At 38.9% G+C, this 14114-nt stretch overlaps 3 protein-coding genes and 1 pseudogene across 6 annotated transcripts; 2 read left to right on the top strand and 2 right to left on the bottom strand.

The window, feature by feature from the left end:
* The first annotated feature begins 2547 nt into the window (after positions 1–2547).
* LOC110759859 (uncharacterized) lies at positions 2548–4107 on the top strand. The gene has a single exon (XM_021961996.1). It carries the CDS (start codon positions 2548–2550, stop codon positions 4105–4107), a length of 1560 nt encoding a protein of 519 aa, XP_021817688.1.
* Positions 4108–4885: 778 nt separating this feature from the next.
* On the bottom strand, positions 4886–6890 carry LOC110759835 (transcription factor bHLH91-like; annotated as a pseudogene). The gene is made up of 3 exons (XR_015833712.1): positions 5850–6890; positions 5168–5578; positions 4886–5056 (listed from the first exon to the last, which is right to left on the bottom strand). The product of XR_015833712.1 is annotated as a transcription factor bHLH91-like (transcript).
* A 630-nt stretch (positions 6891–7520) lies between these two features.
* On the top strand, positions 7521–9872 carry LOC110759823 (COMPLEX 1 LYR-like protein). Of its 3 annotated transcripts, none has more exons than XR_015833542.1 (3): positions 7521–7818; positions 9105–9261; positions 9636–9872. XR_015833542.1 is itself a non-coding variant. In XM_021961956.2 (2 exons), exon 1 carries the CDS (start codon positions 7546–7548, stop codon positions 7816–7818), a length of 273 nt encoding a protein of 90 aa, XP_021817648.1. In that variant the 5' UTR covers positions 7522–7545; the 3' UTR covers positions 9636–9872. The 3 variants fall into 3 exon arrangements, 1 of the variants encoding a protein (XP_021817648.1); XR_015833543.1 differs by having other exon boundaries at positions 9096–9261; XM_021961956.2 differs by lacking the exon at positions 9105–9261 and having other exon boundaries at positions 7522–7818.
* A 1306-nt stretch (positions 9873–11178) lies between these two features.
* Positions 11179–13533, bottom strand: LOC110759820 (transcription factor bHLH91-like). Its single transcript, XM_021961952.2, has 4 exons — positions 13295–13533; positions 12205–13205; positions 11505–11930; positions 11179–11410 (listed from the first exon to the last, which is right to left on the bottom strand). Exons 2-4 carry the CDS (start codon positions 13138–13140, stop codon positions 11309–11311), a joined length of 1464 nt encoding a protein of 487 aa, XP_021817644.2. The 5' UTR covers positions 13141–13205; positions 13295–13533; the 3' UTR covers positions 11179–11308.
* Positions 13534–14114: the final 581 nt, after the last annotated feature.

The raw sequence follows: 14114 nt of genomic DNA, 5'->3' as shown, positions 1-14114 counted from the left end.
GTTCACACTAGAAAGAAGTAAAAAAAATCCAACACAACTAGGACAAGGATTCCTAGAAGAAACGCGTGAAAAACAAAATAGGAAAACTGAAATCTCACTTTTCCGCTCAAGCACCAAAATCATAAAATTGACCCACTCGAGCGCCAGTGAGTCCGCTCGAGTGGAAGAAAGACTCGAGTGGAAGAACACTGAATGCTCATACACATGCGCCACTTAAGAGTCAATAAGCCAGCTCGAGCGGTAGTGAACATAATTTAACCTAAACTCTATGTAAACTTGATTTCTTCAATACCATAACATTTGTGAATACTTGAATGCAATTTAAAAAAGTTTTAAGCTTATTCTAAATTATACTAACCACCTAGAAATGCATGTATGGTATATAAATCTAACTTACCTCACCTAAATGCATATGAAGCCTTGTTTGATGATGAATGGTCGAATATGTGCGACTTCAATCTTTTATCCGCATTTATCTTGCTTTGCCAACTTCATAACCTCACTCAATACTCAATTTAAAACATCCTAGTGCTTACATAGAAAAGAAGCTTAGGCTAGGGAATGCCAATTTACAAATATGACACTTACAATCTCCCCCTATGGCATTTCCTAGACAAAATCTCATTAGAAGGAGATACAAAGCAAAGGACTCAAGACTCAAAAACAACTTGATAATAATTTCCTTTTGAAACCTGCAAAGGCATGAACTCAAAGTAAAAAAATTCCGGTGAAGCATATATGGTATGAAAAGAAAATAGATTATCTATTGTACATCATCAAAGATTAAACATAGTTAAGTACATCATCAACGATTCTCCCCCTTTTTGTCATGAAATGCCAAAAGGAAACAAGTACAAATGAAACCACAGAACAATCCCGAAAAGACAAGAAACAACTCAGTGGGCAGAAGATCAAAACAACGAGTAAACTTGGTAAGATCATTACAAATCTCCGTCTTGAAAGTATCAAAACGTGCATCAAAATGCTGAGTCATAGTGGTGTAATGAGTCTCAAGCTGAGCATCAAAATGAGTGTGCATCGTCTCAAACTGGGTAGTGAGGAACTGAAGCATCGGATCACCAGATGAGCTAGAAGCATGCGCAGCCCGAGCAGGAGGAAGAGCCTCAGGATCACTGTCAGACGCATTACCACTAGCATAATTAACTTTGGAAGGGCCAACAGGCACGTCTTCAGTACGAGAGTGAGAGCGACCACTATCGATGATAGTTGTATTAATGGTCACCTAAGGATTATGCCAAGCATCCCTAGGAAAAGCAGCGACATGAGCATGTGTGGTGAGCTAGGTAATAAAATACCCAAAAGGCAAACAAACTCAGGTGGAATCAGTGCGATCAAAAGCAACAATTAATACGGTGGAAGATAAGCTCATGTAAAGGGACCATGACAGTCAGCTGAGTGATCATATAAATTAAACCAGCAATCTTAATAGGAATCTCAGAGTTTTGAGATGTGGGTCAAATGTTCGCTCATACTAATAGGGTAAGGATCCTAAAAGAGTCACGAAGCCGATCAAATGTTCTCAGAGTTTTGAAAAAACATATGGTGATGAATTTTTAGTTCTAAATTTGTTATCAATATATATGGTCCAATTCTTTTGTAGTATTTTCAATGAAGATTTTGTTTAAGGAGGCCTCATTTATGATTATGCACGGGGGCCTAAAATTTATGAGCCACCCTTGGTGACGGTAACAGTGTCATGTGGTTTTACTAATTTATTATGTTAAATAATATGGGTGTGGACCACATGTTTATTATTTCATGGGTAGTATATAGTATTAATAACTCCAAAATGACTCAACGAAGCAGTATGATCTTCACACCGAACAATTACTCATTTTGTAACTTAACCATGTCCCTAAGCAAAATAATTATGATTATAATAATAATGATAATAATACAGTAGAGCTAGACCAAATATTGTTCCTCTCATTTTGCACAATTGAAAGAACTTTGCTTGAAATTTTAACAAAGTAAAAAAATAAAAAAAATCCAAAAATTACGGCCTTTGCTTTGAATGTAATAACAATTATATAACTAACTGAGACGTAGTCCTCACTAATGAAAATGGGGTGTTTGTTGGATTGGCTCAAATCTTTGGTGTGCTTCCAAGTCATGAGTTCAAACCACATAGCACCCGTGTGTGTGAGTTTTACCCCTCTCCCTTTCTAACTTTGGCAACAACAACAAAACTGACTTAGTCCTCCCTTAAGTTTTATTTTCTTCTAACACTTTTATTGAAAGAACTGGTGCCAAATTTTCTATATATACAAAAACAGCCCAACAAAAGCGTCGATCGGCATGGGACTTCACTACATGATTTCATGGTCTGCAGACATCCCATCTGCTGAAAAAGTTTTATTCGAGTAATGTGAGAAACTAAATCACTGCCTTCAGTATGCCCATGCATGAAGCCATCTCTTCTAATTTTGCCCTTCTTATAAATATTGACGGTGTGGGCTTTTCGTTATAAATAAGATGCTGCATGCACACTAAAGATCTATTGAGATATACACAGAAATAGAGAACATGACATTGCCAAGGTTTGTGGTGGTGAAATCAAACCACAACAAAAAGTACTTGCGCTACCTAAAAACAGAAGATGGAGAGGAGGACGTCCCCGCCGGGTTTCTCAAATTCACCGGAGAAGAGGCCGGGAGCCATTACGCAAAGTACGAAGTGGAGATGGCAAAGAGTACCGAGAACAAGGGATTTGTCCACATTAGATGCTGTTACAACAATAAATACTGGGTAAGCGTCAACAGCATGGATAAGTTCGAAGGCGATGTTTTGATTGTTGCAGGGGCAGACGAACCGGAGGAAGACCAATCCAAACACTCATGTACCTTGTTCGAGCCGGTCTACGTAGATCCAATAGACGACGAAGACGACGACAATAAACCAGACGACAAAGCTGAAGATGATCTTGAGGAGGACAGTCAGGTAGTCCAATTTCGCCACGTCCAGCTCGGACGCTACACTTGCTTGCACAACGATTCGGATGCACTAGTACTTTTTGGAGGCTCAAACTCTACCACAGACGATCCGAACAACCTAGAGTCCCGGGATGTGTGCACTGTCGTCAATTGGGAATCGCTGGTGATTTTGCCGAAGCACGTGGTGTTCAAGGGCGATGATGACAACTACATCACCGCCCAAATGAGCGAACACTACGGTGATGACGACGATGGCGATGGACCACACCTCATGTTCCACGGTAATGATATTAATGATCCGGGTGTGGCGAACGAGATCTTCATGAACGCGGACGGAACCCTACAAATAAAAAATATTTTTTTCGAAAGATATTGGAGACTCGCCAAGGAAGAGTGGATCTGGGCGGACGCATTTAACCCGACCGCCCGAGACAAAAACTATAAAGACACTTTGTATAAGGCGATCAAGCTTTACGACAAAGCCATAGCTCTCATTAACGTTGGGAACAACAATTACTGCAAGAGATATGCGAGCGGGATATGTGCTCTCAGTGCCAACGTCCCTAATCTCTCCATATTCTCTCATCTCAAGGTGGAAGAGCCTGTTAAGTCGAGGACCATATACAATGTGAAGTATCGCCTTGACCACGCCAGGATCTACAATTACCAAACTGACTTCGAAATCGCCACCGCAGAGGCCGTCAACTTCACCCAGGAAACCACCACTGTAACCCTAAAGTTGTTGTACAAGAGGCTGAGTAGTAGCAGTTGGAATGATATCAACAGAATTTACTCGATGAAGCTCAAAACCACCATTGAAGCTCCAGGCGTTCCTCAAATCACGACACACGAAGGCGGATTGAATAAGGTTGAAATTTCAGATGGGTTTAAAGGAGATGTCCAGTGGGGAGAGACCGAGGCCTACCAAACTGAAGTGGAGACTGTGTGCGTGGTTAATGTGCCGGCAAAGAGTGTGCTGAAGGTGAGGCTGCTGGGCACGACCGCTTCGTGTGACGTCCCGTTCTCCTATTCTCGTCACGACACTCGTAGCAACGGCCAGGTGCATGTCACAAACGACTTGGACGATGGTTTTTACAGTGGTACGAATGCCTTCAACTTCAAGTACAATACCAAGGAAGAAAAGCTGGGATGATCAGTATTTGCATGCAGCTTAATTATGTTTAGTTTCATTTTCAAAATAAATAAAACCTCGTAAAATACTTTCATAGGTAGGTGATCCCACCCCTATTAAGATGGATTTAACTACTAGTAGTATGATTAGTAATCTTGCAAATGGCCTGTTTTTTTCAGTTCAAAGAGATACACAACTGTTTACCTAAAACATATAATAAAAAATAAAATGATTTACACTCAACTAGTTGGAGTTCGTGGCTAACAACCTAATTCACACGAATATATAATATTTTTACTAATTGTGTTACTGGATTTGGATAGGCTTTTTACCTATTTATCCTCTAGTACCGATATGTGCGGCTATTGTTGGTTTTTCTTGTGTAGTGTTAGAACGAGAAAATCTGCAATGGTATTCATTGCATACAACCATATGTTTATCTCTCTTGTTACGTGAGTAGTCATGTGAATGAGAAAAATAAACACATGCCCGAGGACCCTAAAAAATCTCTCATTTCATTGGATAGCATTGATATATTTTTGTGTTCAAAGCTTTTCAATATACGTGTTGGGCAACCCCTAAAGTAGCTAGGTCGACCTATTTGACAATATGTGGCTAAGCGCATTTGATGGAAATCACTATAAAAGATAATGGCATGAACTGAGCATTTGGTAGAAATCCTCATAAAAGGTAATAGCATGGGGGGGCATACTCTGAACACGTCAAATCAAATCCACTTTGCCTAGCTAACAGAAAACTAATTTGCAAAGGAGAAATACGTTTTTAGTCCCTATAGTTTTCACAAAGTTTCACTTTTGTCCCTTTTTTTCAATTTCATCGAATTTAACCCCTGCGGTTTACAAATTGTTCCAATGTGAGGGTAAAATTGACGGATTACAGATTGCCCGTCCAGAACCTCAATGAGCTTGTCACCTATAGCTTTTGTATACAAAAAAGAGCCTTCATGCATCTGTAGAAATGAAAAGTAAACCCTAATTAATTAAAAACCACACCACCTGTATGAAGTAATTGATGAAGACTATAAGAAAGAAAAAGGAGTATAAGATTAATTACTACCAACCTTGGTGTTGAACAAGAAGCTGTAGGAATTGCCAATGTGTTCACCAGCAGCATGGTGGAGATCAAGCTGCAGCTCATCAAGAAGCTTTGACATATACAGCAACAGATTGATCTTCTTCTTCTGAACCAGCTTGATAGTAACTTCATCATCGATAATGTGGACATCGACCACAGTGTCCTTGTATTTCCTCTGAAGCCATGAGCTCCTCAGAGAGCCATTGTTGTAGGACTGATCATGAGGGTCGCCAAGAGGCTTACAGCTCTCACCATCGCCAGCACCACCATCTTGTTCAGTCTGGTGCCTCCCTCTCCCACACCTTTTCTTCTCCACCAGCAATTTCAGCTCTTCCACTAACCTCAGAAGCTCTTTTATATAATTAATTGCATATCTCACAATTGATGCTCTATCAGTCTTTTCTCCAATTAATTGTTCCCCAAAGACCAAAAGACAAACATTAATTCAGCAAAATATATAATTATCCAGCCGAAAAAAGAGAAAAACTTGGGAGACTACCAAGCCAATAACTTGGATATCCAAATGTCACACTGTGATTCATGAAATCATTACCCAATTAAAACTTCAAAACAACTAATATGCATTTTTTTTCGTGAAATTTAATCAAATTCAGTAGCATATATTTTTGCAGTGATAGGATGTGAAATTTTGAATTTAAAGTATGTACCTTTGTTGGGTTTGGAACCAAATTCCTCAAGGCACTGTACTTGCCATTCAACTGGACTCTCCTCTGCTTCTCAGTGATCCAACACCCCATTCTCAAATTGTCTCCCATTATTAATCCCATCTGAGTAAACCCCTCCTCTCCAATCCCCTCTCTCTCATCCCCACCACTACTAAACAAAGGCTGATACAATTCCCTGTGCAATGGTGGCTGCGGAGGCAGGTTCAAATGGAAAAGTGGGTCATAGAAAACTGAAGACACTGTCCCGGGCGGTGCATCCACCCCTCCGGCGGTGTCCCAATTGGTTTGTTTCTCAAAGGAAAGCAAATGGCTGCTATTGTTGTTCTGGTCAGTATTGGTGCTGTATGGATTGAACCCAAGTTCATTTTGGAGCTCAATTTCCATGGCAGCATGATGATCTTGTTGATGAGGGTAGGAGATCTCTTCAATGGAGAGTCTCAAGTTTTTTGCAACAGCAAAGTTGTTGTTGTTTTTGTGGGTCTCTGAAGGAGAAGGCATGAGAACTTGTGGTGGCGGGGGTAGAGGGTTGACGTTGACGTTGACGTTGAGCACAGTTTCTGCAGATTCTGGCATGGAGTTTGGATCAAAGTTGCAGCATACTGTGTCTTCATACATTCTTGGAGTTGATTTCCCTACTGTGTCTTCAAAGTAGCAGCCTTTTCTTATTATATCTCTGTTTGTCTCTTTGAAGCATTTCCACAGCAACCAAAAGATCAGAATCAAACATAACCACATGAATGTGAAAAGCAGAGAAATTAGTCTCCCGCAAATTAATATCATAATTAGCCTTATTAACCTAGCTATAACCTATTTGTATCAGAATGGTAGAGCCCCCCAAGTAAGAAGAGTTGTTCACAAATTCAAGAACTGGTAGAGATGGAATTTATACGATCGAGAGAGAGAGAGAGAGAGAGAGAGAGAGGGAGAGGGAGGGAGGGGTGGTAGGAGAAGGGACTGAAACTTGTGGGAGTTTGTTACTGAGATTCTCATAAAGTGGGGCCCACTCATAATCTCATTAAACTTGGTAAAGGGAATGAGTATACTATTCTGACAGGGCTAACTCACATAACCTACATTTGCATCTTTTGACAGCTTTGACAAATTGTGGTGATTGCTCGTATTTGAAAATTTTCTTTCTTTCATAGTAAGTATTGGAGATTTTTCTTTCTTTTTTTTTTTTTTTTCAAAGTTGGGAAGGGAGATGAGGGAAAACTCACACCCATGAATACTACCGCATCCAAACATATCCGATGCTCAACTTGGCCAAAAAAAATGGTGTATCTATGCAACACAGGAGTCTTGCAAAGGTTGGTGGAAGTAACCAAGACATTAAGCTTACACGACATTATATTATAGGGAGCTTCTACAATGAGGGGTTCAATTCAGCAATCTAATAATAACTCTGCACTTAATAAAACGGCTATTCAGGATCTCTCATTATAAGTTATAACCCCTCACTGTAACCCCTCATTATAGTATCCCTGATATATGATATTAAACCATTCAAGATTAAGAGACCAAATAGAGAATCCGAACACTAGGCAGCCCAACCCAGCCCAACTTAGAGAAAGAAAAAGAAAAGATTCGGCCCACTCCATGCTTTAGGCTGGCTCGGCCCGGCATTAGGGAAGTAAAAAGCTCAAAGCATTTGACGGCTTTGAAATCTGAACAGTGAGAAATGGGAAAGGGTGTGATATGGGCAACGGCAGAGGACTTGGCAAGAAACAGAGGACGCGTTCTCTCACTGTATCGCCAAATTCTGAGAAGCCTCAACTCACCGGATTTGCCTCTGAATTTGGCAGCGAGGCTGGCCAAGAAAGCTGAGGCGCGCGCAATCTTTATGGTGGCGTCTGAGGAGAGGTCCCTGCACAACATTGATGACCTCATTGATGCTGCTCACTACTCTCTTTCCCTCTTAAGGAAAGGAGAAATACCCAAGTACATCCAATGAGTAAGTCGCTTTTTCTGGTTCCTCTTCACAGATTTAGAAGGTTAAAAGGTGAATCAGTTGGGTTTTGTTCTTTGAATCAGTTGGGTTTTGTTCTTCAAAGTCCATGTGTTTACGATTTTTTGGCGAATGGTTATCATGTGTTTTGGTTCAGAATGACTTCAGTTTTTAGGGAAATCGCTTTCTAGCTGCGTTAATGTTTAAAATTTTTACACACATTCAGTGGTTGAGTAATTTGCTAGTTGTGCTGCAATTTTGAATGTAACCCAGTTGGTTTAAGTCCTCAAATTGCAGGAGGTGTTTGCTTTTTGATTGTTTGGAAAGTGTTTCTTATGTGTTTCTGCATATAATTTGCTTCTTTTTTTGGTCGAAGCATATAATTTGCTTATTTATAAGGTAAGTTGCTTTCAAGAATTGTGGGAGTGCTTAAGTAGAACATGTTGAGCTAAATTTGGGGCTGTTCTGGTACTCAGAGGAATTGTGAGTTAATTTGTGAAGAACATATGAGTGCGGGGTTTGTAATGGTACTACAATAGTGACTATAATCTTGATTGAGGTCTGGCTATCTTGTGCTGCTAATCAGAAGGATAATGTATTGGAAAACTGGTTATATACGCATCATATTGGGATTGTGAAATTTTGGTAGTTTAGAATCATTTTTGTTCATGGTGTTCTTCATTCTATGCTTGAGTAAGTTTCATAATGTTGTTATCTGAAAATCTATCATCTTTTATCTATGGTTTATAGTTGTACAGAGTCAACACTGCCCAAAAACCTAGGTATAGAAGTAGTACCATGAAATAGATAGATTCCTTCACAGGATACACTCTAGTAGCAAAGAAAAATATTAGTATGATTTTTCGACCCGATCAAGTTCTTTTTGTTTCTTTGCTGTTTTTTTTCATAATTTAAATCAATTTTGCATTTTTTTTTGCTTTTTGTAGAATTTCTATTAAGTGCAACTTTTACAAAATCATTGATGGTATGCTGAAGGATAGCTTGTGGACTAATCTTGTGATCTTATGACTTGGGGAAATTTTGTTTTATAGTACTTACCTGTTGTTTCCTGCGTAGTAGTCATTAATATCTAAATATTATTTAATATGCAATGCCAATTTTTTTGATAGTTGAATGTTTAGATCTCACCTACTGGTTGGATTGTTATAGCTCCAAGTGAATATCAAAGAGTTTGTGTATATATATATATATATATCAGATTCTTTGATTACCAAAAACTTCCATATAAGAGAATGCTCCAAATAAATCTGAAGATTCTATAGTCTATGCAGGCTACTGGCATATTTGACCGCTGGAAAATGTATCGAGTTCTCTGCATAGGATTTTCTAGCAGTTGGCATCTTCCAAGTTCTATTGTCAGGGATGTTTAGTTTTGCCTGCGTAGTTTTGGTTTTGGTGTATACTGTTGGTTCTGTGTACTTTATTGCGGTATGAGGCCTTGCTTGTTTATACAGTTGTTGTTCTCTGAACTGCTGTTAGTAGTTATTTATTATGATATCTTGTAATGGAACCAAATCAACCCCATCCCCATGTATTAGGATATTTAAGTTATGTTCTCTTGTATGAGCATAGCTTCATGTTTTCGGCTAACGGTTTTTTAAAAACTTCATGGTATTCTTATCTCATACCAGTGTTGGTAGCTGACCTGACAGTTAGATACCAAGCTTTGATGCTTCTAATGTTAGGTTGTGCCATGGAATTAAATTTGGAATGACTTTATCCTAAATTCTCCCTTGCTTATTTCTTTTTTCCTGTAAAAGAATATCATAGCTTAAAATTGTTTCTTGTGCAAAATGATGCAGGCCTATCTTTGCAAAGAGCTAGGAAGTGGAGATTTTTTTCGCTTCTCAGTTGCTCTCCCATTTACGCAGATTACCGAACAGAAATTGTAAAATGTATATGCACGACAATGCAAAATGAAATCTTGTTGTGCATTTAATTCCTTTCATACTCGTATAACTTGTAATCTATGCTACATTTTCATAAAATGTGCCAAGATAGTTCTTCTGTTAATAAGATTGATTTATTAGATTGGGTTTGCTCTGTGTTAAATAAAGTTAAACAAACTCCCCAGTAGACGACTCATTTCCACATTGATTCGCTTCTCTACATATGAAATGTTTGAATGTTTCACTTGGCTGCACCAGAAAAATATCATTAGTTACCAAAAGGGATTTTTGTTTTCAGTTTTGTTCTTATAAAATCAAAAGCAGCTTTCTAGTTCATATTTCATGAGCTTTTTATGGTCTAAAGCAGACCCGCGTATTCTGAGTACTTTTTTAGCTAATAAATGATAGGTATTTGTTTGGCAACAAGGTCAAGCCCGAGTGGAAAAAGAGCTTTGACTTGAAGACCAATGGTCTCAAGTTCACACCTCCATCTCTATGGCACCTTATTGTGTGTAAGAAATCCACTCCCCTTATAGTTTAGACTATCGATTGTATTAAAAAAATCAATAGGAATTTTATTCGTCAAAAAAACACTAACATCACTTGCCAATGTACGAATAGGGATTTATCTATAAAGCAAAAGGCAGAGAATGTCATTGGTTAATGCAAACATTAAAATTTGAAATTATTAATTAAATGAGGATAATATGGTAAATTCACACTTTTTCATATTAAGAAAAATTAAAAGAAAAAGAAAAATCAGATAATGAATCCTATTTTTATGGAACATAACTACCCATTATCTTTTTTTAATTTAAAAATAAATTTTAAAAATTTTAAAAAAAAGCTTCTCGCAAGTGCGGAAACACATGCGAAGAGGCTAGTTAATTAATATCTAAATAAGATTTACGTCTCCTCATATGTGTTTGGTTTATTAATTTAGATATTAATATCAATAACATCAATTAATTCAACTCACAGAGGGAGACCTGTGCCACGGAGTGTTCTTCCCAGAGAGCACAAGTGATGCAAATGAGTGAGAGAGAATATAGGAAATGCAGGCTAGCTAGGGTTTGAAACAACTGGGCTTCGACATATGGGCAAATATTATTAACCAAGACAAACCAGCGACCAAACCACCCTAACCCCAATTATATATTTTTTATTTTATTTCATTGGTGGGCCTGTCAGCCGGGCTTTGATGAGTGGGCTGGGCTGGGTTTCCATGGGCTCAAACAGGTCAGACTTATTGTTCAAACTGGACTTTAATTTAGACACCTTAACCCAAGCCTAACCCACTAAATAATGAGCCGGGCCAGGACATGCTTTTCTTTGACGGCGCTCGCGGGCCAAATAATGACCCCTACCACTCGCATGAAATAATAGCAATTAGCTAATTAATGTGGTGCTCAAGCCATATTAAAGTGACTAATTATCAAAACCATGCAAACCCAGAAAATATATAAGTCCTATATGTTCTATTTCATGCTTCTGTCACACCAAGTTTATTGTCTACTTTTAAAATTCAGCATCATATAGCAAGATCAACAACAGAGAAAGTATCTATTAAAATAACTCATGCCTCCCTAAAAACTGTTGGTAGGTGGAACTGCTGCATATTGTATGTCCAGAACCTCAATGAGCTTTTGGGCTATAGCACTTGCATACAAAGATGACCCTTCATACATCTGTAGATTTAAAACCAAATTAACCATAATTAATTAAAAACCACACCACCTGTATGAAAGAAAAACAAACTGGGACAAATTGCAGACTACCAACCTTGGTGTTGAACAAGAAGCTGTAGGAATTTCCAATGTGTCCACCAGCAACATGATGCAGATCAAGCTGCAGCTCATCAAGAAGCTTGGACACATACAGCAACAGATTGATCTTCTTCCTCTGAACCAGTTTGATCGTAACTTCATCATCGATAATGCGGATATCGACCTCAGTGTCCTTGGATTTCCTCTGAAGCCATGAGCTCCTCAGAGAGCCATTGTTGTAGGACTGGTCATGAGGGTCACCAAGAGGCTTCATGTTGCAGCTCTCATCATCTCCAGCACCACCATCTTGTTCAGTCCTGCGCCTCTTGCTCCTCTCTCTTCCACACCTTTTCTTCTCCACCAGCAATTTCAGCTCTTCCACTGTCCTCAGAAGCTCCTTTATGTAATCAATTGCTTCTCCCACAATTGATGCTCTATCACTCTTTCCTCCAATTAATTGTTCCCCAAAGACCAAAAGGCAAACATTAATTCAGCAAAATATATGACTATCCAGCCAAAAAAAAAAGACAAAAACTTGGGAAACTACCAAGCCAGTAACTTGGATATCAAAATGTCATACACTGTGATTCATGAAATCATTACCCAATTAAAACTTCAAAACAACTAATATGCATTTTTTCGTGAAATTTAATCAAATTCAGTAGCATATATTTTTGCAGTGATAGGATGTGAAATTTTGAATTTGAAGTATATACCTTTGTTGGGTGTGGAAGCAAATCCTTCAAGGCAGTGTACTTGCCATTCAACTGGACTCTCCTGTGCTTCTCAGTGGCAAAGTGTTTGGTCCCTTTGACATCTCTTCCTCTTCCAATAGAACCCATTTCTCTGGAGAACTCCAACACCCCATTCTCAAATTGCCTCCCATTATTAATCCCATCTGAGTAAACCCCTCCTCCAATCCCCTCTCTCTCATCCCCACCACTACTAAACAAAGACCCATTTCTTGAGCCTGGCAAGCTGTACCCATGTGGCAAGGACTGAAGCATTTCCCTGAACAATGGTGGCTGTGGAGGCAGGTTCAAATGGAAAAGTGGGTCGTAGAGAACCGAACTCGCTGTCCCTGGCGGGGTGTCAATCCCACCATGGACATCTCCGAGGAACCCCAAAGAGTTGGGAAAATTGGAGCTTTTCGGGTTGGGGTTTGTGAAGGTAATGGACGAGTTTTGGAGAACAGAAGAGGGTGAGCATCTAGGTAAGCTGAAAAGGTTGAGAAGGTCAGGTGTAGGTGGGTATGCACCATTAGCACCATCTTGCAATTGTTGCTGCATCTGATCATGGACACCATGAATATTGTCCCAATTGGTTTGTTGCTCAAAGGAAACCAAATGGCTGCCATGGTTGTTCTGGTCAGTATTGGTGCTGTATGGATTGAACCCAAGTTCATTTTGGAGCTCAATTTCCATGGCAGCATGATGATCTTGTTGATGAGGGTAGGAGAGCTCTTCCATGGAGAGTCTCAAGTTTTCTGCAACAGCAAAGCTGTTGTTGTTGTTGTTGTGGGTTTCTGAAGGAGAAGGCATGAGAACTTGTGGTGGAGGTGGTGGGGGAAGAGGGTTGAGGCTGAGGACACTTTCTGCTGATTCTGGCATGGAGTTTGGGTCAAAGTTGCAGCCTATTGTATCTTCATACATTTTTGGACCAGTCTTTAATTTGTCTTCTGGAGCCTTTTGCCTTTTTATGGGTGTGTTTTGTCTCTCTGCAGCATTTTCACATAAACCAAATGATCAGAATTAAACACAAGCACATGAAGATGAAAAACAAAAGAGCTTAAAAATGAAGGCTTACTTAGTCCCACAAATACAAAGCTCTTAACCTTTTGTATCAGAAAAGCTTTGTTTTCAGAAAATCAAGAACTGGTAGAGAGAGAGGCAGAGAAGAGAGAGATTGGAGGGTGGTAGGAGAAGGGACTGAAACTGTATATATCTGCGAAAGAGTGAGAGAGAGAGAGAGAATTGTTTCTTTGTTCTGCTCTGCTGCCTCTCTCTCTCTCTTATTTCCCTCTGAGACTCAATGAGATTTTCCAATTGGCCACAGCAGCACAGCTGGGAGTTTGTTACTGAGATTCCCATCAGTAGGGCCCACTCACAATCTCCCTATTCTAAATTTCTTGATTCTGCCCGCCAGATTTTGCACTTTCACCCCCCAATTCTTCATTAATTACTTCTTTCCCCTTCTTATTTCATTTTATGGTTATGACAAAAATGTGGCGACTTTTTTATATTATCTATATAAGAAATTGTAATTGATGAGAAAATGGGATTTTTATATTAATGAAGTGAGAAAATGAGATGTTTAGTACTCAAAAATTGTTTTGAACATCGTTTTAATTATTCAGAAAAAATTATATCCTGTAACAAACGAACGAGACGAAGTACAAATAAGAATATTTTGAATTTGAAATGCAGAAAATATCAAAACCCATTTTTTACATCTTGGTTAAGACAAAAATTGAACAACCTTTTTTTGGTCCGAAAAAACTTAACCTTTATCCCTTTTCCTTCTTTTGTTTCTTTGCATTCTTTAATCTTTTTCAATCAGAAACCGTTGAGATTTTTACCATTTGCAAACATAAGTGCATATGCTAAATGTAAGAAATGATGAATAC

Source organism: Prunus avium, chromosome 2 (assembly GCF_965620075.1).
Source record: "Prunus avium chromosome 2, drPruAviu1.hap1.1, whole genome shotgun sequence".
Taxonomy (NCBI): Eukaryota; Viridiplantae; Streptophyta; class Magnoliopsida; order Rosales; family Rosaceae; genus Prunus; species Prunus avium.
This window is presented reverse-complemented; position numbering and strand designations above follow the sequence as displayed.

Bases quoted from the DNA above. Each gene is read 5' to 3' on its own strand.
- LOC110759859 (XM_021961996.1), top strand. From the start codon at position 2,548: ATGACATTGCCAAGGTTTGTGGTGGTGAAATCAAACCACAACAAAAAG.
- LOC110759823 (XM_021961956.2), top strand. From the start codon at position 7,546: ATGGGAAAGGGTGTGATATGGGCAACGGCAGAGGACTTGGCAAGAAAC.
- LOC110759820 (XM_021961952.2), bottom strand. From the start codon at position 13,140: ATGTATGAAGATACAATAGGCTGCAACTTTGACCCAAACTCCATGCCA. The intron at 11,931-12,204 runs GTATATACTTCA...ATTGGAGGAAAG, and splicing joins TGCTTCCACACCCAACAAAG to AGTGATAGAGCATCAATTGT. The intron at 11,411-11,504 runs GTTGGTAGTCTG...TTAAATCTACAG, and splicing joins GCTTCTTGTTCAACACCAAG to ATGTATGAAGGGTCATCTTT.